Source organism: Drosophila montana, unplaced genomic scaffold, assembly GCF_035044405.1.
Source record: "Drosophila montana isolate Dmon_TW-CO22-7 unplaced genomic scaffold, ASM3504440v1 contig_3200_1, whole genome shotgun sequence".
NCBI classification, from domain to species: domain Eukaryota; kingdom Metazoa; phylum Arthropoda; class Insecta; order Diptera; family Drosophilidae; genus Drosophila; species Drosophila montana.
This window is the reverse complement of record NW_026998080.1, coordinates 7,295,373-7,321,385: the sequence shown is the minus strand read 5'-3', so window position 1 is coordinate 7,321,385 and position 26,013 is coordinate 7,295,373. Positions and strand designations below refer to the sequence as shown.

The following is a 26,013-nucleotide window of genomic DNA, read 5'->3' as shown; positions in this document are numbered from 1 at the left end:
ACTTATAGCTGTTTCTTCGAGTTGATTAAATTTGGCCAGTTTTTCAAAAGCTTGTGCATCAACGAATTCACATTTTAATTTCCTTAATGATTAAATTTCTGCAACTAGAGCTGTTTCCTTAGGGGTAAGTAAATTTTAGCTTTTATTTTGGAAATTTCCAAAATATCTTCCAAATAGAGGTCGTAACCCTCTATAAATAAGCTGTTAAGTTGTAGGTCTTCCTGCAATAAAAGTGCACGGAAAAAATTCGTCAAAGATCCGTCTTCGCGCTTCCTTGTAGTAAATTCATTGACAGATATAGATCGCGGATCATCGATTAGCTTAGTTTCCATGAAATCATTTTCAGTTTCTCCTTCTATTCGTAATACAAGTAAATTTGGCAAGCGCTGTATATTCAGAGTCATTAAAATAACTTTTTACCTTAAATGTAAGGAACTTTAATCTCAGGCGTGGATTTGCCTTGCAATACTCGACCAACTCATCAGTATTAAATTTGACATTCAATTCGAGGAATTTAAGTTTAGGGAATTCTTGGAAGCTACTAAGAGAATACCCTGGAAATGCGATTGAAAATACTTTTAAAAGCATATTTTCTTTTTAATGTATAATAAGAGAAAACTCACCATGCATATCAATCATTAAAAAAAAAATCAATCATAGATATGTTCTTAAGTGCACCTACGAGTTGGTCAAATACTTCCTTATGTTCACTGCAATATATATCAGGATCCCTATATATCAATTCGACGCTTTCCAAGTTTCTATTCGACTTAAATGCATCTGTAAATATTTGCCACAATGCTTCTTTGCCTTTTTTCGATGTTTTGCGGAGTCGTTCATGAAGCTGTACAAAATTAACGACAACTCTGTAAGATTCACATTAATAAGTTTCATCAATTTCGCGGCTTTTGTAAAGTTCGGGCTTCCATTTCCGAAACAAAACGCGAAACCGTTCACAAGCAAGCGCAAAATTGATGAGATCTTTGTATATCAATTGATCCAATCTATTCGGTGTTTTAGAAGATTCACATTCGATTTTAATCTGTTTGAGTATTTCATAAATACAATAGTCATTCAGTAGCAAAATACTATCTGTATCGTAATTAGTCATATTATTAGATATTTGTATATCAATCTTCATTTGATTTAAATATATATATACATATATATTTATGTATTTATGTTTATAAAGTTATTGCGGATGTTTTAAATTAATTGGGTGTGAAGCGTGTTGCGTGTATACTTGTCGACGCTCTGTATTATAACTAGGTATACAATATATAGAGGATTCAAGTTGAGCACTAATCGAGTCAAGAATTCCTAATGTTATGTCCAGAGAGAGAGTAAGACAGCTAAGAGCCTCGAGAGCCGAAAAATCAACACCAAGCCGTATCTCTATATAATTTTTATATATATTTTCGGAACCGTTTTTATTTATTTGTTTCATATATTAAAAGCCGACGCGAAATTTAGAGAGAGAGAGAGAGAGTAAAAGTATGACGTGGCATTCGGATGCTGTGTTGTTTTTGTTTCGTACTATAATCGAGAGAGTTCTCAGTTGAGCGCGATTTACGTGATTTGCTTGTGCTTCACGATTTCTATATGTATATTTCCGGTCCCCTCGATACAGGGTCTGGCCGTTACTGCCACAAAAAACTAACTGCGTCTGCCGAACTAGCTTCTATTCTTTATCAGAATGTCAGAGGTCTTTTATTTCTAAGCTTAAAAATCTTTTAGTGGATAGAACTTTCTTCGATTCGGATTTAATCGCATTTTCAGAAACATGGTTAAGTTCGACAATATCTGATTTTGAAGGTCTTTCGAACAATTTCATTGTGCATAGAAATGATCGGCCGACTCGAGGTGGGGGGTTATTATTTAACGTTAAAGCCGGTCTCTAGTCTGAACTTTTCTGTTTTACTACGCCTACTGATGCTGAGATTGTCTCACAATCACAAACTTAAAATTGATGGGTTAAAAAAAATTCTGGATCAAAAAAGTGATGCGTTTGTAAAATCAACCTTTCTTGATTAATTTGAAATTGGAATTTTATACCACTTTGGATTCGTAAGGATCAGTACTATCGATTGGCGCTTAAAAATTAAATAATACATTTCGCACTGCATTTTTTTTCATTTTGGGTCATTCCTTAGTAACGTAGGATGGTTGCATTTTTATAAATCTCTATTAAACTTGCCTATGGTCGTAAAAACACACGAATTTGCTTGTGTATGTACATATGCTCTTTATTCCATGAGCTGCTGCTAACAGCTGTTGATAACAGTCAACTTAACAGCGGCAACTACCGACTTTACAGTCGACTGCTAATAAACTTTCGCTCCTATCATGCTGGCAATATCCTTTTCTCCGCTCGAAATTAAAGCGATATATCTTCATTGTTAGAAAATCGGTTCGGGAATGATTTGAAACTGTTTTAATGATTTTTTTTTAATTTTTTAGAATATATTCATAGTACACGTAAACAATTAAATGTTGGCACATTAATTGGTTCGTTTATAATATTACAAGAGTAAAACTTCAATAAATTGCAACTGTTCGAATCCAAAGCATTTCACCGTAACCAAAATATTTTCTGTTTGTGCATCACGAATCCGTTGCTGTTTGGTGCATCTTATAAGATTGGGCTGCTAGCGCCGATTCTCGTCGTTCTCATTCCTTGGTCGACGAGTTGTGTGCGGGCGTCCCTTGGGCTCTGGTCCCGGTTGTGGAACAGGCTCGGCGGCTGTCAAAGTTCCAATGCTGCCGACCAGCGCCAAAAGACCGAGTACTAAAAACAAATTGAACCACTTCATAGTGAATCAGATACTATTTGGAAGCTTTGATGGTGACAGTTGTCCGTAAACTGATGACTGAATCTAACGGAGCGCCCCTTTTATGGGCGGCGGCTCATAAATGGCGCTGGGAAAATCTATCAACATCGTTTAGTGTAGCTTATGTTTTAAGATCGAGAATTGCGATTTTATAAAATTGAGTTGTAAATCTCGCGTTAAATATGGGCGGACATACATTTAGGTAATTGACATCAACAGCATTTAACAATTGTTTCTCACATTGCAAGCGAATGAGAATTGTTTCTCGGCGTGGGATCGTTAGCCGGTGACATCTATAACTTACAACTGAATTCTTGATAATTATACACAATTAATTGTATTTAAACTTTCGTAAAATGTGTGTATTTCTACATATGAGATCGTAGATTCAAATACTGATCACGGGTGGTTATACAAAATAAACACAATAATACTGTCGAAACGAGATTACATAATGATAATAATATAATGTATAAATATAAATGACAGCATTTCTAAGTGCTTGTTAACTTGGTCTTACGCGATCAATTATTTTCAATTATTTGACAGAATTTGAATTAATAATCGTACCGCAGGACAACGAACATATTTGAAATATATGAACGAAATTTTTTTTGATCGGAGCCTATCTCCCGTTATTTAAATAACTTAATATTGATTGCTTTTAAGAGAACGACGATTGTACAAACAATATCTTAAATATCTTAAACAATAGCGCATTTGTCAAAAATGCTGCTGACTAAACGAAATGAACATACAAATATATTTATAGAGAGAGATTACATCCACGAGTCCATTTGCGGGCGGCATTGCAGTATAAGCTTCTCCTGAAATACGTGATCCAGCTCATTGATCTCCTGTTCCCGCCGCAGCTCCTCACCAATGCGCTGCCACAAGCTCTCGAATCCGCTGTCCCATGGGCGGCCATTGAGCTCATATTCCAGCGTGCTCTCATCAAAGGTGAAGGAGTATTCGTGCTCGTAGTCACACATTTCTTTTTGTTTTCGAATATAAATTGGAACTGCAACAAATTAAAAGCACCGTTACAATTATCGATATACAAATGAGTTTGATTAATTTCGAATGCTATCGTCGATCGGAGTGGGCAGCACCGCGACTGTTATCAATTGAGGAGAGCAGCTGATTAGAGATTAGAAAAAAACTGCTGAGAATGTCGCGCAAGAACGTTTTAAATTTGATAAACACAATCGTTGCCAACTCGTAAGTGATAAAAAAGATGAACTTAGCCCGCAGCTTATTCGCATATTTTTTTTAGCTGCAAATGTCCAGCACATTCGCATAATTATGGATCGGCTGCAGCGGCCACAGCTCAAACGGGCCCCAAAGAGTATGCATTTGAGGTAAGTTTTGCAAAGTCCGGGCAAAGTCCAGCAAAACTTATCATACTTATCTCTGTGCGCAGATGTCGGCGTCGACAGTGCGCTTTGGACCAGGTGTAAGCGCGGAGCTGGGTGCTGATTTGCGCAATTGGGGCGTAAAGAATGTTTGCCTGGTGACAGATAAAAATGTGGCGAAGCTACCCTCCGTTCGCGTTGCCCTGGACTCGCTGGCACGCCACGGCATCAACTACCAGGTGTACGATGAGACGCGTGTGGAGCCCACGGATGAAAGCTTTTGGCTGGCTGCCCAATTCGCGCGTCGCCATCAGTTCGATGCGTTCGTGGCCATTGGCGGTGGCTCAGCCATGGATACCGCCAAGGTGGCAAATCTGTTTTGTAGTGATCGGGAGGCGGAGCTGCTTGACTACGTCAATGCACCCATTGGACGTGCCAAAGAGGTTAGCTTTTGATATACATGCGTACGATTCTTCCTTTTGTTGATCTTTTCAATGCTCGCAGATTTCCGTTAAACTGAAGCCACTCATTGCGGTTCCCACTACATCCGGCACGGGCTCGGAGACCACGGGAGTGGCAATTTTCGACTACAAACGTCTGCACGCCAAAACTGGCATCTCAAGCAAACATCTGAAGCCAACCTTGGGTGAGACGCTCAGTCTGGAGCAGGATTTAAGACTTTCTTCAGCTGACTTTTTGCGTCTATTGCAGCTATTGTCGATCCCTTGCACACGTTGACGCAGCCGGAGCGGGTGATGGCATTCGCTGGGTTTGATGTATTCTGCCATGCCCTGGAGAGCTTTACGGCTGTCGATTACCGTGAACGTGGTCCAGCGCCAGCTGATCCCAGTCTGCGTCCGACGTATCAGGGCAGAAACCCCATATCAGATGTGTGGGCGCGTTTTGCGCTGGACTCTATACGCACCAACTTCCTAGACGCCATATATCAGCCCGACAACCTAAAGGCCCGCTCGAATATGCATCTCGCCTCGACCATGGCGGGCGTGGGCTTCGGCAATGCCGGGGTGCACCTCTGTCACGGTCTATCATATCCCATCTCGGGCCACGTGCGCGATTACAAGCCCGCCGGTTATTCCAGTGAGCATGCGCTCATACCACACGGCCTCTCGGTTGTGGTCAGTGCGCCTGCTGTCTTTGAATTTACCGCGCCCGCTTGCCCAGAGCGGCACTTGGAGGCCGCCCAGCTACTGGGAGCCGATGTGACTGGCGTCAAGGCCGCCGATGCTGGACGCCTTTTGGCAGACACTGTGCGCGGCTATATGCAGCGTGCCGGCATTGAAAATGGCCTTCGCGAGCTTGGCTTCTCCAGCAGCGACATTCCAGCACTTGTCGACGGTGCCCTGCCCCAGGAGCGCATTACAAAAATGGCGCCACGCGCACAAACGCAAGCGGAACTGGCCCAACTCTTTGAGAACTCAATGCAAGTTTATTAATTACAATTAAATGGCACATACCTCTCAAAATTTTCACTAAAAACCAACGCAAAACTAACTAACGGATCTTTTAAATGAAGTTGGCTGCATTGAACAAAGCTTTACAGATATCGATAGATAAAAATGCAGTCTGTGAACTGAACTAGTTCACTGAACAATTATACAAGTTACTGGGGAAATTTAAAAAGATGCTATACATGGCTGAAAAGTCTCCTTGTAACTTAATATTAACTAACATTTATCAATTATGTATAAACCTGAACTTAACATCAAAATGTACTTGCAAGTGAAATGTAATTGAAGCATCACATGAAAAATATCTTTTTTATTGAGTATAATTATTATAATGTTAACTCTTCTACTTGGACATAACAATATCCAGATCTTAGCCAGAGATTAAAGAGCGCAAATCTTTAAATCAAGTTTTGTTAACGCAAATCACAATATTTTCAATTTGTTGTAATAGTATTTAAAGACATGCAAAATCAGAAAGAAAATAAAATTTTTTTTTAGCAAACCTCAGCATAAAACTTTTTGTTTATTCGTTCACATTGTAGTCGCAATTTTTTTTCCATCAAACTTCATTATTATTTTGTTTACATACAAGTGGAAAGAGCGGATCGTCTTCGTAAATGTATTTGTCTTCAAAGAGAAGTTTGAGAGAACTTATAAATTGACATTTGCAGAAACAGCATATTTGGTCTGTGGATCGCTTGACGTCATATTTAAGCCGCAAGTCAATTTGATATTTACATTTAAAATTTCATTAAATTTTTAATTAGACTGTGCGACTATTTCTGTGGTTGCAAATTCGGTTGGAAAACATTTGATAAGGAATTTGAAAGAATGTGCAGAAGCTGCGACTGCGGCACGAAATGGAATGCAAGCGTTCTCTTTGGATTATGTGCAAAAGAAGTAGAACGAACTATTTTATACCCTGCATACAAATTTTAATTTTTTGAACATTTTAATTTTTACTATTTGTGTATTTGTATATTTAAAATAAAAAAGAGCATTGCCGTTCCCTTTTTTCTTTTATTTGATGTAAAATTAATCAAATCGAATTCATAAATAAGTATATTTTATTGTATATTAGTGGCGTATTTAAGTACGTATGTGTTTCTACAATTTAAAGATTAAGTTCATTTTGGTTAAAATAATTTATTGATTTCAGAATATGTTTCAGAGTCGAAAATGTACTTGATTTGATTGATAAAATAATAATAAAAGACTTAACGTAGTAATTAATATGCTTTGCGTCTTCTCTTCTTGCCCAGTTTGGATATCAAAGGTTTATTTTAAGGAGTCTAACAGGTTTCAGATCTTCTACAGATACATCTACAACCGTTCCATTATGACTGACTGTCTGTTTAAAAAATATTAACCTCTCTCTCTCTCTCTTTCTCTTTTCTATATGATATGAATTTCGGCAAAATGGCACTAAATCTTCAAACTGTTCCAAAAGTATACAAAAAAATCATCCGACAATATGTATTGCCTGATACATATCTACATACATACATATGTCAGAAGGATATGAAGAATAATACGAGGACTCCAATCAGTTAAAAGTCCGTTGCTCCCGAAACGGTTGCTAATTGTTCGCTCGCGTTCTCTGCTCCCTTTGCCCATCGGTGGCTGCAACCGAATTAAGTACAACAACAACTATTTGCTATATCCATAGATAGATAGATAGTATATATATATATATATATATATATAGGGGGGGTATTTCTCAGTATTTTCTTTCAGTTTTTGTTAATACTTTGTCACGCTCTACTGCGGCGCTCTGTTGTTCTGTCAGTGTTGACAAACGGTTAAACTTGACTTGAGTTGGAAGTTGAAAGTCGAGTCGAACCGTTTATTTGATTTATTATTATTATTATTATTATTATTACTGTTTGTTGTTCTTGTATTTTGTATTTCATGACCTTTTGCTTGGAATTTCCACGTGTTTAACTATGAATTAACTTATAAATTAAAAAAACAGCGCAACACACTCGACTACCGCGCTCCGCACACAAACGAAGTCCCCGGAGCTAACTGCTAACTGTGCGATTGGGACTTAGACCTGATTGATGGGCGCATATCGGTGCACCTTTGGTTGTTTTGGTTCGTTGCTGGTCGGCTTCACAATATCCTCGGTGAGTTTCTGGTACACGAAGGAGTTCTTCGATGCCAATATGGCCATGCGATAGCGTTCGCCGCGCTTGCGCAGAATCATGGCGACCATCTTGGCGAGACCCAGGAGAATCACCACCAGGCAGGTGACCACAATAATCGTTGGTATTAAATAGTTGGAGCTGTTGTAGTAGATGCGACCACGCTCAATGATGATCTCCTCCTCATCGCTGTCAATGCCGAGCTTGTCTGTAATAAATATTAACAGATAATTAGAAAAAAGATAGATAAAGACCAAAGCATGTTAAGCTACTTACCTAACATGAACGTTTCGTTGGTTTCCTTCGATATGTCAACCTCCTCAACCTTAAGACCGTGATCCTTGATCATGGGCTTCAGTTCGGTCTCGATGTATTTCTTGAAAGCGTTTTCGGTCTTTGTCTTATCATTCTGCTTGTTGGTCTGCTCATCCCCATCCGCATCCCCATCTTCATCGCTGTCGCTGTCATCGTCGTACTCGCTGTCCTCGTATGCGCTGTCATTGGCTTCTTTTTGCTCGCCGCCATTGTTCAAGTCCTCCTCAGCGCTGTCGGAGTCCTTATCCTTATCTTCCTTGTCTTCAGCCGAGCTAGCCGAGCCCTTCATTATATTTTGCATGTTGCTCAGCTTGGTCTTATCCAGCACGCTCTTGTCCATAACGCTAAGCAGCTGCTTTTCGTCCTCGTCCAGTTTCTTCTCGCTCTCTTCTAAGCGCTTCTCAAGATCCTCTTCCTCATCGCTTGATATATTCGTGTGCTTGCATACCTCCTGAGCCAGCTGACCCCAAACGACCTGCGGGTCAATATGAACGAAGGAGATGGCATCCTCCAGATTGGCCAGCATAGACATTTTCTTGGGCATCGTTTGTGTGAGCAGCGAGACATAGCTGATAAATTGCTGGAAGTCCTCATCGCACTTCAATGGATTGTGTGTAATATCCAAAGAGCGCAGGTTCTTAAAGCTCTTAACATCCGAGGCGGAAATCCTCTTAATCAAATTGCCGGACGCATTGAAGGTGCGCAGCGTCTCAAAGAACTTATAGCCGACACCGAACTGCTTGTCGACGAGCAACGAGGTCAGTTCACAGTCATTCACGTCCAGAGATCGGAGCTGTCGGAGTGGCATGAAGAGGCGCACAGATAGTTTGGTAATCGGGTTTCCGGCCAGATTAAGCTTGGTAATCTCGTTGTTTTCAATAAAGAGCAGATCATCCAATTGAGAAATCAGATTATTGCTCAAGTCCAGGTCGATGAGCTTGGTAAGATTGGCGAACGTTGCCTGGGGCAGATTGTTAATGTTGTTCCAGGCCAGCTTCAGTGTGGTCAAGTGCGGCATTGTCGAGAAGGTCTTGTGTCCCAGAGCGCCAACGGCACAGTTGGACAGATCCAAATAGTAGACGGTAAAGATGCCGTTGGAGCTGAGGAAACCGTCAGTTGGCAGCTGACTCAGTCGGGGATTGTCATTCAGTCGAATAACGTCCAGCTCCGAGTTCTTGAAGAACAGCATACTGGAGACCTGGTCCAGTTCGTTCATCGACAAGTCAATGTGGCGCAGGGTCTCCAGCGTAAGGAACGAGTCTGGCTGAATTTTGGTGATGCCATTGCCCTTCAGGTTCAGATTGGTCAAGCCGGGCATTTTGTCGAACATGCTATGATGCACATGAACAATGGAATTGAAGCTCAAGTCCAATTGCTGCAGGTCCTTCACGCCAAAGTGCAAATCGCCGGTGAAAGAATTATACTTCAGATGCAGTATCGACAGAGCTGTGCCATTGAAGACATTGGCTGGCAGTTCCTTCAGCGAATTGTAGGACAAGTCCAGTTCCTCGATCGTATCGACTGTCTCGAATACCTTCTCGGGTATCTTCTGCAAGTTATTCTGGGCCAGATTAATGTATACTATGTTGGAGAGCTTCGAAAAGGCGCTGGGATTCAACTCCATTAGATTGTTGCGCGAAAGATCCAGCTCCTCAATGCTGGAAGACTAAAGGGAAAATTATATTGTTAATTGTATAAAATCGATTTCAAGAGCGCCCACTTCATACCTTGACCAAGTAATGGAGCGTGGACATAACGCTCAGATCGTTTCCGGAGATTGTGAGCATGCGCAGCTTCTTGTTCTGGGCAAATGTGTCCGGGTTAATAATGGCCACACCAACATCTGTCATATTGACGGCATAAAGCTCATCCAGGCCATGGAAAGCCTCTGGGTGCATATATTCGATGGTGCAGTTGGCGATCTTGATAGAGGCAACATACTTGAGGCCCAGCTGCTGGAAAAACTTGGGGCCCAGCAAGATTGGGTATTTGGGACCCACATTGGTAACCACCAAATCCGTGATATCCGAGCCGAACTTCTGCGTGCCTGGGTCCAGTCTAATAAATGGCACAGACTTAGTGTTAATCGACCTGGTCGGCTGCTTGAAATGGGTCTACAAACCTGCTGCACGTGGCCGCCAGGTAGCTGTGGATGTTATGCGCGCAGGTGCAGTACCTGGGGCAGGGCACATTCTCGCTAAAGACGACCTGCTCCTCATCCGTCAGCTTGTCGTCAAAGTCAGAGCTAGAAAATGGCAAAAATTAATGGAAGTTAAACCTGGACTGGGCTATGCCGAAAACTTACTCATCATCATCATCATCATCGTCGTCGTCGTCGTCATCGTCATCATCATCATCCTCATCAAGCCCAATATCGTCCAGATTTGCAGAGGATGAGTCGCTATCAATTTTATTGCCATTTACATCATCCTCGCTGATCTTGGTCTGTAAGCGTATGTAATGGGTTAGGGTTTCCACAAACTGAACGAGAGATTAGAACTTACCTTGGTGGAGGTGCTTTCCTCGATGGGATGCAGCTTGGGTGTGGTCGTCTTGCTGGGCTTGGCCTTTTTGGGGCGCACGCTGGTCGTATCCTTGACATCCTCGTCGTCCTGCTCGGACTCGGAGCTGTCGTAGTTGTACATGTCATAATCGTAATTCTCATCGTACTCGTAGTTCTCGTCGGTGCTGTTCTTGCTGCTCGTGGCATTCTCCGGCTTCAGACGGTCCGGCAGCATTTTGTTGAAGCGCGGATCCTCAGCGAGGGCCACACTGTGCTTGGCTGCCTCCACGAGGTCGTTCAATGTCTCATCGCTGACCGGCTGCTGCCTTGACGCTGAGCTCTCTGGCTTCTTTGTCCTTGTTGTTGTCGTATCAACGGGCAGCTCCTTCACCTTGGGCGTGGATATTTTGATGCCCACCTTCTTAACATCGATCTCCTCGTCGGAAAATATTTCATTGCTCAGCGGCTCATCGGGCACTGTCCTGGCAGCCTTGGCTGGCAGCAACTGGGCCGAGTGGCTCACCTGCAGCACAGCCAGGGAGATGGCCAGCAGCAAGACCAGTCTTGACTGGCGACCCATTTTTTGATGTTCGCTTACTGAAACGGAACAGAAAACAAAGATTTGGCTATGATGATATCAGACAAAATATAATCTGCTTCCTTATGTCAACTTTCGAACCCTTGAGACTTCCCCTGGGTCCACATAAAATACCCACGGAACTGTTCATTTCTATACCAAGAATGCTAGCGATATCAAAGCTTATCTTATCTCAGCGTATGCAGCAGATAAAAGAAAATACGTTTATTCCAAAAAAACAACACGAATAAAGAGTACGTTATGAATTGCCCTGGCGCACACTCACTTGCAGCGTGGAAGATACCTCCAGCAGGAGAGGTTTCTCCTGACTGTCTGAATGACTGACTGTTTCTGTTGATTTCTTTACCGATTGTCTGACTAAATGATTCAAGCATGCGGAAATTCCTGACACAGATATCTTGTATGACAGAAACGGAGCTTCCACTCGAAACAGTGGAAGATAAGCGGAAGACAATTTTTGCTTACCAACCAATCGGCTTGAAACTTATTTTCAAAGATCTTTGGGAGCCACACATCCAAGCATCCCTTCTGGCTGAGAATCAAAGGTTTTATGAGCGTAGTTTCGGGTTAAAACTCGTATGTTATATTTGTTTCAGCATCCGGCTATTGGAAGTTTGCTGACGTGCAACGATTTTCGTGAAAGACAACAGGTAAACTAGGTACTTGGTAAGTAATCTGTTGATACACTCAATTAGCGTCGCTCGATGCGAGCAGTTGATGTCATTATATTCAAATAAACTCATTGGCACCATCCTGGGGCGCCAATAGAGGAGGGGCGGGGGAGGTTTTTGCTCAAAGCGATAGCTGTTTTTTTGGGAACTGTTTGCTTATCAGTTACGTGCAGTTGATAAACAACGCATGAATCTTTCAATATTTTCGATTTGTTAGTCAGAATTTGGCAAAATTTAACAAATATCTGATTTGGCAAACAATTACTTTCCTTTTGCGCGGGCAAGCCCGGTACTTTCCGCTGAAATATCGCTTGCGAATGCGAATGTATATTATTTTTATTAAACGGGGGACTTTAGCAGTACGACAACATTTGGAACAGGTATTGGGAAATCCAAAAGATTTGAATTTAGTTTAATTAAAGTAACTATGCAAACAGTTTCCAGCAATAAGTAATTGAAGCTGAATGCAGATCAAGAGTATTGTTTGTCGAGTTGTCACCCTTAAAAGCAAAACTTGTTTGTTTGTATTTCCTGTTTTTTACAATAATAGTGCACTTTATTTGAGACTTAATCAGAAGTGATAAGTTATCTACTTTCAAGTGCTGTCAAAGGTCAACAGCAAATGCATTGTCACTTCACTAAAACAAATTGGTAAAATAAATGAAAATATTCATTTAGAATATTACATATTGGGGTGATTTTCTAAATAAGGGAACAAACTTTTATTTGCGTGCATAATAATTAACGTCTATTGGGAAACTCGTGTCTGATTTCTAGTTTCTCGTGTGGCAAAAGGCGCCTGGCCAGCAGACCACAGCCATAAACATATGAATAAATATGCATAAATATTATCCCAAGTGACATTTGTACACATGTACATATGTATTTGAGTCCAGCCAAGTGGAGAGATCGTGTTTTTTGTGCGGCGGGCAATCGGAACCCAAATCCCAATGGACTCGGCTCGACTTGCATTGGTTTTTTCGACAAAACCAAATAAATGCCCGTATATAAACCGAAGTCGGGCATTGTGGTAAACAATAAGAGCTTAAGTTCAATTTGTTGTTCAGTAGGGCAGATACACACACACACGCACACTCGAACACACACACATAGGTAGAATTTTTTGCGAATGCAAATGCGCAGTTAAATTATTTGCGGCGCCAATGGCAAGAGCGAAAAAAAAATAAAATGGCATTTATCTATAATGAATGACCATATCGAGTGGCTATACTATATGGATACCCCCACACGGCATGTAAGTCGTTTAATTAGACGTACGTATACTCACACACACGCACACACAGCTCGCCGTGGAAGTAGATGTTGAGATACTTATCGGTTGTATCCATGAAATCGCTTTTGTCTGCCACAATTTACGTGGGTGTCAACTCGACTGCGACTGCTTGCAACGCCCGAACGGCTGCGACAAATGAATGTGCAGTCACAGATACAGATACATTTACAGTTGCAGATAAAGATACAGATACAGATACAGATGCAGATGCAGATACATATGCATTGGCCAGGCTGAGCTGCTCTGGCTTAGTTTTCCCCTCATTTGGCGGCACGCTCCGAGGGAAAACTCAGCGCTGTGGACCGGCATGGCTGTAAACGTGTTTAGGTTAGTTTTTAGGTCCAAGGCGGGCCTATTGCCTGTTGCCTATTGCCAGCTTTTGGTCGAGTCACGAAGCTCGCTTTGAACTCCATTCGGCTGTGCCACCAACTGCGTCTGCGTCCGCGTCCGCGTAGCTGGGCTGGGTTTCAATGGAGGAGTTGGTGATCTGAGGCGCCGTACACGTCGACACGATACCATAATTAATTCCATTTGCTATTGCAATGAAGTTGATGTTGTGTGTGTGTGTTTGTGTGTGTTCAAGTTTAGAGAATAAAACCGGTACGGGCAGTATGGCCAATACTTGTACGTGTATGCAAATCAGTTGCGAGTCGGAAATCATGAGTCAAACAATTCATCATCATATGTATTTCTGTCTATTGATTGAACCAAATTGTATCTGGCTGGATGCATCTGCGTTAACTGTCAACCTTATGCTAGAGCTTCATTCAAACTCTGCCATTATCTGTCTCGGAAAGTTCTCTACAACTGTTTTTGTTGCCGCCTGTTTACTTTCTGAGTACGTCGCATTTGTTTACTTTCGGATGGATGATATGAATAAATACTTAGTAGATCCGAGTGGATTTTTGTGTTGTGCATATCATTAACTTGCGGCTGATATACATTCCGAACTTCAAGCCGGTTAATATTTATTTAATAGGCAAACACACCACACCAGGGACGGAAGTCAATAGCTTACGTAAAACAATGCAAAGCAAACCAAACAAGGTTTCAATTTTAACTTTCTTTCTATTCAAGAATTTAAATATATATGTATAGCCTACAGATATGACAAACTCTTAAAGTGCTGTCTAAAAATACCCGACTTGTATTTCCTGAACTGAACATTTTTTCGCATTAAGTAAATGATTATTGTTTATAACCAATTTGGTATTCCACACGAGTATGGCTTATAAAATAGCTTACATGAACATTCCTATGGAAATAACACGTACTTTTCTAGCTTCAAAGTCGCTCGAATACCTTAAAAGGTTATCCCAGTTCCCATAATAACACTAGAAATCTATTTTAACCATATATCGAATGATGAGACCTAAATATGCCAGTCTTGGTTTATAAGTTCTCGCATAGTTTGCAGAGATTAAAAATAACTTTATGGATAACTCACTTTAATCTAATTTTTTGATATCTATTCACTTTTGTATGCGATTCTTAAGTCCTGCAAATTTCATAGAGATTGGACTTTAAACATCAGAGTTAATCAAGAACGTATTTCCTATAAATATAAACCAAGGTAAGAAGAAGCTTAACAATTCTTGTGTGGCCCATAAAACAGATATTAAGCCGATTGGTTTAGTTGGGCCCAAAACACAGCTTGAAATATATTAACGATATTTGTGTAAAGCTCGCCCCCGTTTTTTGTATTTTTTTTTTTTTATGTTGAGCAGCTGCGAACCCGGAAACCATGGATCACAGTTACTATTTAAAATATGGCCAAAAGTATCGTATGTCAAAAAATTGTTGACAAAACTGCGTTTTGTTGGTTAAAGCGAAAGAATCAAATGTGCATTGGCGATGGGTTCGAATTTAGTTATTTATTTATTATCGAGCGATACACAGCTTGGGGTTTGTCAACACGAGCGCGATCGGACGATCCGTTTGACCGATAGACTTTTCCCATGTGGCTACGGCTCCGGCTGGCACCCGCATACGTCTGCCCACCCGTGCCCTCCTCTCGACAGCAATAGCAACAGCAACAGGCACAGTTTCATGTTACAAACAACGCCGGAGACAATAACAAAAAATGTCATCTGGCGGCGACTGCATGTGGAGCAGCAGCAGCAGCAGCGGCAGCAGCAGCTGGTGTCTGCCCCATGAAAGTTATCAAAGTCATTTTGGGCGCAGTCGATTCGAAATTGGGTGTGCCATGTATCCAAACAATGTTACAATAAATATATAGGTATTTACGAAAAAAAATGTAAGAGCAACTCTCTAAGAGAGATCGGCGATCTGCGCATGCGTCACAAGGTCTCGCTACGAGTCGCGGCGACACCATTGACCGCTTAGTGAGGGTAGCTTAGGTAGTTTCGCCTTGACAGTGGCTTAAGATTTCAAATTTTGAACCCAAAAATTCAATCGAAATACGCACACACACACACACACCCATACTCAGACAATGTGTGTGCGTGGGTGCTCGATTGAGTTGTCTCGTTAAAAATAGCCAGGGTATTCGATGTATTCGGTTTTGAACAGGAAGTGAAATGAGAAGCCAGTCAGCGTCTGAGCATGTGTTCGTGTATTTTGTGTACCTGGCTAAACAGCAGGTAGACGCAAAGGACAATCTGTTGTTCCATTGGAAGGGAACAAAATGAAAAAAAAAACTGCAGCGGAAGTAATTCCGCAATGTTGTTAATTTGATGCGTATATGTCAGGCAAAACAATCTTTCATGTCTAAGTTTAATCTTAATTTGAAATTTGTCCATTAAATGAGACGAAATGAGTGTATTTGTTTTTTGCGTTTCAGCGTCTTGATTACAGGTTTTTGGCGCACCTTGATCACGACCTAATCCCGTTTATTGACACTTCATTAACAGCCGCAGGCAGCGTGATATGTTTCATAATTTGTTATTAAGCTGCCAGAATAAAAGCAAAAGTCGCAACAAATCTAGCTACAATCTCTATCATTTCCAGCTGCAATTACAATTTGATATTTGGGAAGCGCCAAGCTGAACGACTTTTCAATATTTATCTAACTATATGCATATGAAGGCTGCAAACGAACCGGTTCCGTTTCCATTGCTCACCACGAACCGAACCGGAACGTGAACCTAAACTGAAACACTTTTATCACATATAACTATTGAGATAGAATGAACTCCAGAGCATAAATAGCTTGTGCCCCAAACATTGGTAGCATATCTGGCAGCTGCTAATTATGCGTAGAGCTCAAATATAGCCCACAATTTCTGAATGAAAATATATAAGACTTGCCATATTTTCAGTAGAATGGGCAATAATATAAAAAATAAAATTGTTTAATTGAAAATGAAAGAAAAATAGAGTAGAAGTATATTAAGCAAAAGCTGGCTCCTGGTTCACGAACCGAACCTCAAATCAATGAGTTGTTTCGACCCTGAACCGAACCAGCGACATTTTTCGGGCTTGCAGCCCTGGATGCATGTATACAGATAATTCCAACTACTCCTCATAATTTCTGCGACGTTAAGTTTTGTGCTAAAAAATGTTTTATATGAGAGTTGCAGAAGCGTAAAACGACAACAAGCTCGTACAATGGAAAAATTGCCCAAGGCGTGCACATAAAAAATGCCGACATTTGACCACACACATGAGCACACACACACACACACACATAAACAGAGATACACGCGAGTACACACAAAAAAGCTAAAAAGAAGGGGGAAACTCTGTTGAGCAGCCGCGACAACAGCAAAGCTGGCTTAAAGAGATGGCCAGACTGGTTTTCGGCTGGAAATTGCGACTTGGTAGCCCGAAGTCAACTCTCGAGCAGCTGCTGTCGAAGCCAAAAACGTCACAGACCTTCCAGGCCAGCGTCAAAGTCCGACTCCGAGTCCGAGTTCGAGTCCGAGTCAAGACCCAGAACAGGCCCGACAGATGATATTTCGAGTTTTTTTTTTCGAATTCTTGCTAAAAACAATTTCAATTTACTTTGCCGAAAAAGGCATATTTCAGCAGCAGTTAAAGCGAAACTACAGTGCTCGACAGTAAGTCATCTACCCCGCGATGGAGACATTACTGCTGGCTGCCACTGTGCCGATATGATGCTCATGATTAGCATGTGTCATGTGCTGAATCTAAAAAGTGCCATAAAAAGCTGCTGCGATATCGGATTTCTTTGAAGTGCTAAGCAAAGCTAATGAAGAAGAAGAAGAATATTAAACTAATATAATATATTTTATTTGATTGTAATAACACGTGCTGCCAGCTTGTTAACAATCACAATAAACTCTTGGCTGTTTACAGACAGCAGAACTATATTAAACTTGATTTTTCTGTTTATCTGATAAATATAATATATATATATATAAATATATATTCGAGCTCAGACAAATGTTGCCAACCAAAGTATCTGAAATCTGAGTTTTGTTTGTGGAATGTTTATTTTTGTTCGAGAATAATCTTTAAAATTTAAGCAAATTTGAAGGTTTGCTAAAAAAAGTTTTTAATTATAAAAAACTATTTAATATTTTATATAACGAACAGTTATTAAAAAGTTATAATTGTTTCGTCTAAATGCAAAGAATTCTTCAAGAAAATTCGAATAGCTTTAAATTCCACTTATTTAACAATTCATTTAGCTTTTATTAGTTTATTTAACTACGTTCTGAGAACATAAAAAATGCAATTTATTACGCAATCTGTTACATACAATATTAATAATTATTAAGAAATACGTGAATTCTTTAATATTCAATTCGAAAAACATTCTTGGCTACAAGGAACGCGAAAGCTTTAGGTTTTTGCGTTGATAATCGAATTTGCAGTGCTTGAATAATAAATTGTGGCCCTTAATTTGGGTCAACCGAATTGTATTTATGTGCCCCGCTTCTCTTCTTTTTTTTTTGGGTTCTGAGAAAGTGGGGTCAAATGTGTGGGTTAAAAATCATGTCATGTCGTGAATTTGCGACATTTCCACAATTAATCAGGATTAAAAGGTAGCCCCTGGATTGTTGTTTGAGCTGGAAGCGTGGACTCTATAGAGAGATTGCATATTTGCTGACAAAGCGTAGATTTCAACGAGAGAACATTGTCAAGTACACAAATGTATTGTATTGTGTATGTATGTATGTACGTATGTGTGTACGTATGTGTGTATGGATGTATGTCTGTTTGTGTGACAGACACTGGCAGCTGTCAGCAGAGGGGGCTTTGCTTATCGTTGAATGATCCCGCGCTGAAAGTCCCTGGTCTGGTAGACAATACTTTATTTTATGGTAGACGACGGCACATGTGATTAATCGAGCTTAAAATTTCAATTGCCCAGCATTTGCTGCTCCAACACTTTTTCTGCTGATAAAATGTTATCTGAGTTGAGAAAGGGCCGTTGGTCAGCTCAGGTATATTTCAATTTATCAGGAAAGTTATTACACGTTATTGTTAAGTGATTTTCGTCAGGTATTTCGAAAAGCTTAATGCACAATTTATGCTCTGCTTCCTTGCCGTGGGCCTTAATTGATGCCAAGACAAGTCGCTCATTACCGATCCATATACTACTTACATATTCATATCCATATCCATATTAAGCGGGCTTTGTTTTAATTTTAACCATACGCATATATAGTAATATATGCACCGATTATTGGCAGGAAACGGCGCATAAATTAAGGTACTAAATACCCAAAAAAAAAACCGGCTGCCAGTTCCTTAACCGCGCACGGTTCATTAGCGTGTACTTGAAAAGTCTTGGCATTCAGTAGAGATGACCCCACTCCAGACTGGATCAGGCGACATTAGGAGCTAAAATAGTTTTTATTGTGCGCTGAGAAAAACCAGATTTTTCCACACCCAAGTGCGACTTTTGGGCCGAGCTTTGCCGACAATGTGACACATATTCAACTTTGCACCAGGCTAGGTTTTCCCATGCATATGAGAATGAAGCGATTATATTGTTGCCTTTGTTTGGGGCCTTTTGCAAAACAAAGCTTATTTTTTTGCTAGATAGATATGTGGACAGACAGAGTCGAGTGGTGCCTGTCAGCACGTAGTTGCTGCAAGATTGCAGGGGCTTTGGCAGAGTTGAGTTCATGAGACTGTCAACGTGCTAATACTCAGCGCGCAATGCACTCAATATTTATGAGTATTGACGTCGCAAATATTAAAATGTTATTCCAATTGACTAGCATTAACTCTTTGCCTGTCAAATTGCAGCCATTATCAACAGTCAAATGTTTGACTCGGACCTCGCCCTTACTCCGAGGCTTGCCACATTAGCATTGGCATGCTGTGAAGTTGAATGCCGAACAAGTCTAAGCTGAAATTCGTCGATCTCTGAATTAATTAAGTGCAGAAATGGAAACTGAAATGTCATTTTTGTAGCCGCAAGCGCAGGCGTGCGCCACAGCCCAGCCAGAACCAGAACGAGAGTCAGAGTCAGAGTCAGAGCCATGCTTAAAGCCAACACTGCCGTTGGCCACGTCCACATTCCTCGCACCAAGCGCACGTAGCTGTTGCCGGTATCCAAAGCGGACAAATCGACAGACGGCTAGCGGTGCACGTAAACACACAAACACGCCACGCCCCGCCGCCTTCAACACTGACTCATTTAGGGGCCCACAACGGCAAGTCTCTGCGTCTGCGTCTGCGTCTGCATCTGAGTCTGGATCTGAGTTCGGCAAATCAAAATCGTTGCATTTCATTAGCCATCCAGCAATCCAGACCAGCCCAGACCAGCCCAGCCCAGACCAGACCAGGCCAGACCAGGCCAAGCCAGATATAAGCCATATGCCAGGCCGTTTCACAGACGCCTCTGTTTTGGCCGCAAGAGCAGACCTCGCTGTTTGGCTTAATACGTAATTTATGATTGCGACTAATATGTGTAAATAAAATATATTAGCTTATGCATTTGTCATGGTCTCGACTGTGAAAGTATTTACATAAATATCTTTACCTTATGACATGTCAATTCGAAAGAGACAAAAATCTGTTTTATTTAAATATATGCAGATCGCATAAAGCAGACCAGTCGCATCTGATCAGACAATTCCAGACAACCTATATAAGATAACTTATAAAAACAGAAAAGATTTCTATCTTCTTTTTCTTCTTCTTTGCATACCGATTTTCCCTATAGAGCTATATAATAGAATAGTTCGATGTGGGTACGTTTTTGCTTTTATATAAGCTTATATATATAATAAATTGGTCTTAATTAAAGACGATAATGTGATTAATACAAGTTTTTTGGGTCATATATTTTAATATGATTTAAGTTTGTTAGCTCTTGAATCAAGATTTATATAAACTTATTCCAAGCTCAAACTGGGATTGTATAAAGTACATATTGGTCTTATATTAAGAATCATTAAAACTTGATTTAATAATCTTCCGTTCTTAAATTCAGCGTAATAAGGCTGAAAAACGTAACAAACAAAGCTTGATTCAAGTATGTTCGTACTTAAAAAGTTATACTTGAATCAAGTATTACCGGTCTTACCGTACTTTTATGATCGGGTTTACTTGATTCAAGTCTTGATTTTTTCTCTCTGTGTATTTGTTTTATAGAGCGAAGTAAGGCCCGTAATCTTGATACCTTGAAAAGCAAATACCTTGTGAGAACAGCTCTTAAATTTGAACCGATCGTTTCTATGTCAGCTATGTGATAAAGTGCGAACCTAGGCAAAGTTTCGTGATGACAGCTCCAAAACTGAGATAATATATGGACATGGCTTTATCTCTTAAATGTTGAGACTGAACAGGAAATTAAATATATAGCTAATGGGGGTATACACAATTAAAATACCCTCTACAAGTGTATACAAATAGGGTACTCTAGCCAAGAAATTTGTATGTATTTGGCCTACGCAAATGGTTGGCCAGTGAAAGTCAAGATCCGCTGCAATAGAAATTCAATTATGGCGACAAAGCTATGCACCTCCAAGTATGTTAACAAATGCCTTGGCACTCGGCATGCAATGTGCAAGCCGTGTCGATGGCGTCTCGCCTCGGAGTTAGTCACTTGCCTTGATCTGATCCGAAGTGGAGAATGGCATGAGTCCAAGCTAGAAGAGCTTGCAGAAACTGAATAATTATTCGCCATCGATCAGAGTCGCGGTCAGGCTTGATTGATTCAACTCAGGGTTAAGGTAAATGTCACAGTAAAATGCGTTCTCGAGTACTCTCCGGGCCTGAGTCTGAGCTACGAAATGTCACGCTCAATTAAACAGAAAAACATATACGCTCAAACATACCCTACCTTAGCCACATTCGTGTACATATTGTCATATTGCACATGTGTACACATTTTGTATCGGGAAAGTGCATTTCGCTTCTACTCCACGCTCTGTTTGGGACTCCGATTGGTTTTGGGCATATTGGCAAAATGACATCATTTGCCAAATACTCGAAAATCACTTCAAATAATAATTCGTTATTTAAAGAATCGCAATGTTGGCATGACAGTCATGCGCCGATTCTCTAACTAGGCAACAGCAATAAACAAATTAGCGAACTAGACGCGCATGAGTGCCGTTCGACTATGAGATACCCTATGATGGCTTTCAAAATACCCTATAAAAAGCTGTTGCTGAAGCTATACGCTAAAATAATGAAATGATGTTGCTCAAGTTATACGATATAAATAAATCTAAGCTGATTTATTTGCTGCTCGAGGATTCGAACCCTCAACTTCACGCTAAGCTACTCAACCGCCTATATATACATATATATATATTTTTTTATTATCATATAAGTTTATTTTGTATAGATCCAAGTCTTATATGCCTGCTTTTTGGGTGCTTAATTTGCATATATTCGCTTTAGCGAATTGTCGTGATCTGTTTACGAATATATTTATATATATGTTTAGATTCTACAGATAAGACATTTTAAAGCTCATTAAAAAAAAGGCAAATATGTTAATTTAATGGCCGCAAAGATGTGACTAGCTGGCTCTAACTGGTCGCTGCAGGGTGTATATATAGATATATATAGATATATATAGATATATATAGATATAGGTGTAGTTGGCATTACGCATACGCCGCATGTGCCGACACTTAAGTTTCTGTTTTTTTTTTTGAATGCGAAAACAACTAACCAAGTTTGCCCACACACAAACTGCGCCAGTTGCCATTTGCCAGTTGCCAGTTGGCAATTGTTATTGTTGTTGTAATTGCTGTTGTTACTGCCAGCTCGTTGAACAACATTTAATTTAGCCAAATGTTTGTCTGGCACTTTGACGAATTCGTTAAGCTGCTCATTAAGTCTAAGCCCGGAGTGTGCTCACAGATTTGCCCTCCTCCCGAGCGGAGTTCAACTAGCCGAGCCAGCAACAATGTTTGCTGCCAGCTTCTTTATGAGCTGCTGCCGGGGCCCAGAGTACAGCCCAGGCTTCTCGTGTGCCCAGCGACCGGAGGAGCTGCCTCTTCGAGCTGCCGATGTCGCAGCCCCGAGCCGAGAGCCGAGTGCTCTGACCTCAATTAGCCCGCCACACGAAACGCCGTCGGAGCCGCTGTCAGTTGTTGTACTCTATTCGTTTATGTTAGCACTATCTTTTTCATTTTTATCTGTCGGCCGGCTTATGGAACATATCGCGATAAGATAATGTCGCCACTAGTCGCGGCGACACACAGTCCAAATGATGGAAAGGTCTCAGTACTGACGCAGCTCGACACGAAAAAGCAAGTAAAGAGTGCTCTAGTCGGGAGTGCACGACTAGGAGATACCCTCAGTACTGAGCTAATCTGGCTAAACTAGAAGCATATATTCTATTCTGCCTCCATCTTATCGGGACTTATAGTCCGATCTTTATGTGCGTTTATACCGAAGCCCAAGGCTATAGCTCCATAAATGTGTTCCTTTCAATTTCAGGCGAGATTTGAAGTATCTAGCTCTTATAATCTTTGAGTTATGCTTAGAAATTAGGTCTCAAAATCGATATTTATCGATGTTATGGAAATGGGAAGAGATGTGAAATAAATAATCATAATCTGTTTCTGTGTATAGTTAAGGAGAATATATATTTCCAATTTCAAGTCTCCAGCTCTTGTTGTTTCCAAGATCGACGTACAGTAGGACATGGCTATAGCGACTCAGAGAACAGAAGAGGTTTCCTTCTGTCAGCCAAATAAATTTGCAGAAATCTCTTAGACACTCTTAACCGATTTTTAAATTTCATTCAACATTCGGCTAAAGTGTGGAGGAATAATTTTTGGCGACCTTTCGAGCTGGCGCCTTTAGCGAGGACTTGCTGTACCCAGCTAATTGATTTATGTTCCAAATCAATTTGCATACAAAACACTCGTTTTTTTTCATGGAATTGCAGCACACCTAGTTTTCAGTCAATGTTTGCCTACCTAACGTAATCATGTCGCACCTCCCAAGTGTCCGAACGGGGTATTTATGTGTGTGTGTGTGTGTGTGTGTGTGTGTGTACGTATAACGCACATAAATTCATATCTCTTAACGTTATATATTACCCATTACTTTACGGGCATGTACAAAAGTAATATGTGCTTGTGTTCGTTTATTATATTTCACTCAGCCACGAAATTGATAAGAAATTCTAGACGTGAATCTAAATGTATATTTGAAAAAAAAAACAAAAACACTTGTTTGAAAACTTGTTTGGAATTATTGATGTACATAGCCCCAGGTTATTTTTTTGTTTGTGATTGGTGTCGCCACAGCGCGTAGCCGGGTAATATTTTCGATAGCTAACTATTACGTTAAGACCAACTGCATTTATTCACATTCCTTTTAATGGCGTGCATTCCCGCACACATTGAAGAAAGCTCTCAGCTGTCTCCGATAAGTTCGCACCTATAAGATAGATAGCATTCCGCGGCTGATAATGTCACAGCTGCAGCTGCCGCTTCCCGGTGAATGTCAGCGAAATGCTAAAGCCTATCTCGAATTGGGTTCAGGGCGTCTCGACTCTCGACTGTCGACTCTCGGGTCTCGACTCTCGGGTCTCGAGTGTCGGGTCTTACGATTTTACTAGACTTAACTTTGCTGCTGCCTCGGCTTGCAACGAGTTGAGTTTTATATGAAGGTGACTTCTTTTCGAATGCATTACCGGTTTTTTCCCCTTTCCCAACCAACCGCCAGTACACTGAAGGAAAAGAGTAATGGAATATGCATGCACACTCACACACAGGCACACACACACAGGTGTAATCTACCTTTACATACCCTAGCAGCGGGTAAAACAGCTTTGACATGAAGCAGACAAAAGCTGTCCAGAAAAAAAAACTAATTACTATTTCATAAATAAAAAATATTATTTCATTTTAAATTAATATTAATTTAGATTTTTTCTCGCAGTATTGGCACAATGTTAAAATATTTAATTTATTGCCATTTTTCTTAAATGAGGGTACAGATTTTTTTTTTTTGAGTGTATAACGACTTCGTATACTTGCGAAAACCTTTTCATTTTCTCTTGCAATTCGGCACATTTGTTGTTTGGAAAATAATGCGTGTTTTTTTGTCTGTGGACTGTAAATGTTTGTCCATCTGTATGTCCACTAAACTGTTAAATATATTGTGAGTGTGTGCAAGTAAGTGAATATCTTTGCGGTTAAAGTTTGGCTGTCTTTTTGTCTGTCTGGGCTGATAAAGCTGCCAAATAGCCGGAGGGAGAACTGGGCCAGTGCTGGCTCAGTACTAAAACGGCAAATGTTTAGATAATGCCGACTTAAGTTGAAAATTTATATGTCATTAATACACACACACACACAAGTTTGACTACAACACACACACACTGCTGCAGCTGCTGGCTCTGTGTGTGTGTGTGTTTTGGTACGTTTTAGATATGGCACAGCACAGCGCAGCCAGAGGCAACAGCGGGCAGGTAATGAAGCCACAGGTAGGTAGACGAAAACCAACTCCACACACATACTCTCGCAGACACACACACATACACGTACAAGCAAGAGCGACTCGTACTTGGCAAGCACGTGCGGTAGAGCGAGTAAACTCGTGTAGTTGGATCTCTGATCGCTTGTTGTTGCTTTCGCACTCGTGCTCGGTTTGCCTGCTCGCAAATGACGAAATCTCATCCCTCATTTCCATTCAAATTCAATGTCTATGGCTCTGGCTCTTGCTCTGGCTTAAACTGCACTTGCACTGCCACCAAATTTTGCATTTAAGGAAATTTGCATATTTAGAGTTACACTTACCGTGCTTTTGTGGGCTGCGTTAAATACGTTGCTCTCGAATGAAGCGAAGTAATCCAAATTGTAATATGATCGCTAAAATAAACACACAAACGTTATCCAAAACGAACAAAACACACAAACTTAATCTGAAGGTTTTGTCTACCACTGCAGTTGTTACTAGGCGTGTATTTTTATTGTAAAATTTATATTTTGTCACGTTTTCAAAAATCAGTTTAGCTATGTGGTTAATTTAAACTATACATTGGCTTTTTACTAGTTAAGTGAAGCCGTTGGCTCCCTATATTACCGATATATCGTGTGCGGTACCGATTCTCTCGTAACGAATGCGTTTTAACACCTGTTGAAGTTCAAACTCGACTGATCGTTGGGCCGTTGAAGTTCAATATTCAACAGATACAAAAGTATCTGCTGTTATCGCTCTGCACTGTTATGCCACTGTAAAATGTGTCGATGACACTACAAACTATCGATATTTGAATTATGCCTAATGACTCACGCCATCTTCTGGGCATTCCTTAGGCCATTGAAATGTTTATGCCATATTTAGGCCTCAAAAGTTTAATGTATTGCATACTTATCTGCTTTAGACTTTCCATGCATGGATAGAACAGTTTTATTTGCAGCTAACAAAAGTATGCAAGAATATTTCCGTTAAATATGCTCCTTATTCTT

At 40.6% G+C, this 26,013-nt stretch overlaps 4 protein-coding genes across 5 annotated transcripts; 1 reads left to right on the top strand and 3 right to left on the bottom strand.

Moving 5' to 3' along the window:
• Positions 1-2,474: 2,474 nt before the first annotated feature.
• On the bottom strand, positions 2,475-2,881 carry LOC135431257 (uncharacterized). Its single transcript, XM_064686253.1, has one exon. The coding sequence runs from the start codon at positions 2,811-2,813 to the stop codon at positions 2,649-2,651; it is 165 nt and encodes a 54-aa protein (XP_064542323.1). The 5' UTR covers positions 2,814-2,881; the 3' UTR covers positions 2,475-2,648.
• Positions 2,882-3,142: 261 nt separating this feature from the next.
• On the bottom strand, positions 3,143-5,814 carry LOC135431256 (uncharacterized). Its single transcript, XM_064686252.1, has 2 exons — positions 5,662-5,814; positions 3,143-3,852 (listed from the first exon to the last, which is right to left on the bottom strand). Exon 2 carries the CDS (start codon positions 3,821-3,823, stop codon positions 3,611-3,613), a length of 213 nt encoding a protein of 70 aa, XP_064542322.1. The 5' UTR covers positions 3,824-3,852; positions 5,662-5,814; the 3' UTR covers positions 3,143-3,610.
• Positions 3,902-6,119, top strand: T3dh (Type III alcohol dehydrogenase). Its single transcript, XM_064686251.1, has 5 exons — positions 3,902-4,052; positions 4,108-4,192; positions 4,255-4,629; positions 4,691-4,832; positions 4,898-6,119. Exons 1-5 carry the CDS (start codon positions 4,003-4,005, stop codon positions 5,638-5,640), a joined length of 1,395 nt encoding a protein of 464 aa, XP_064542321.1. The 5' UTR covers positions 3,902-4,002; the 3' UTR covers positions 5,641-6,119.
• A 666-nt stretch (positions 6,120-6,785) lies between these two features.
• Positions 6,786-25,770, bottom strand: Gp150. Of its 2 annotated transcripts, XM_064686249.1 has the most exons (8): positions 25,628-25,770; positions 25,342-25,413; positions 10,622-11,217; positions 10,423-10,562; positions 10,240-10,362; positions 9,845-10,175; positions 8,079-9,783; positions 6,786-8,010 (listed from the first exon to the last, which is right to left on the bottom strand). In XM_064686249.1, exons 3-8 carry the CDS (start codon positions 11,198-11,200, stop codon positions 7,706-7,708), a joined length of 3,183 nt encoding a protein of 1,060 aa, XP_064542319.1. In that variant the 5' UTR covers positions 11,201-11,217; positions 25,342-25,413; positions 25,628-25,770; the 3' UTR covers positions 6,786-7,705. The 2 variants fall into 2 exon arrangements, with proteins under 2 accessions (XP_064542319.1, XP_064542320.1); XM_064686250.1 differs by lacking the exons at positions 25,342-25,413; positions 25,628-25,770 and having other exon boundaries at positions 10,622-11,224.
• Positions 25,771-26,013: the final 243 nt, after the last annotated feature.

Excerpts from the sequence above, each read along its gene's own strand:
- LOC135431257 (XM_064686253.1), bottom strand. The coding sequence starts at position 2,813 with ATGAAGTGGTTCAATTTGTTTTTAGTACTCGGTCTTTTGGCGCTGGTC.
- LOC135431256 (XM_064686252.1), bottom strand. The coding sequence starts at position 3,823 with ATGTGTGACTACGAGCACGAATACTCCTTCACCTTTGATGAGAGCACG.
- T3dh (XM_064686251.1), top strand. The coding sequence starts at position 4,003 with ATGTCGCGCAAGAACGTTTTAAATTTGATAAACACAATCGTTGCCAAC. Across the intron at positions 4,193-4,254 it reads CCAAAGAGTATGCATTTGAG|ATGTCGGCGTCGACAGTGCG; the intron begins GTAAGTTTTGCA and ends CTCTGTGCGCAG. Across the intron at positions 4,630-4,690 it reads CCATTGGACGTGCCAAAGAG|ATTTCCGTTAAACTGAAGCC; the intron begins GTTAGCTTTTGA and ends CAATGCTCGCAG.
- Gp150 (XM_064686249.1), bottom strand. The coding sequence starts at position 11,200 with ATGGGTCGCCAGTCAAGACTGGTCTTGCTGCTGGCCATCTCCCTGGCT. Across the intron at positions 9,784-9,844 it reads CGCTCCATTACTTGGTCAAG|TCTTCCAGCATTGAGGAGCT; the intron begins GTATGAAGTGGG and ends TTTTCCCTTTAG. Across the intron at positions 8,011-8,078 it reads CAACGAAACGTTCATGTTAG|ACAAGCTCGGCATTGACAGC; the intron begins GTAAGTAGCTTA and ends TATTTATTACAG.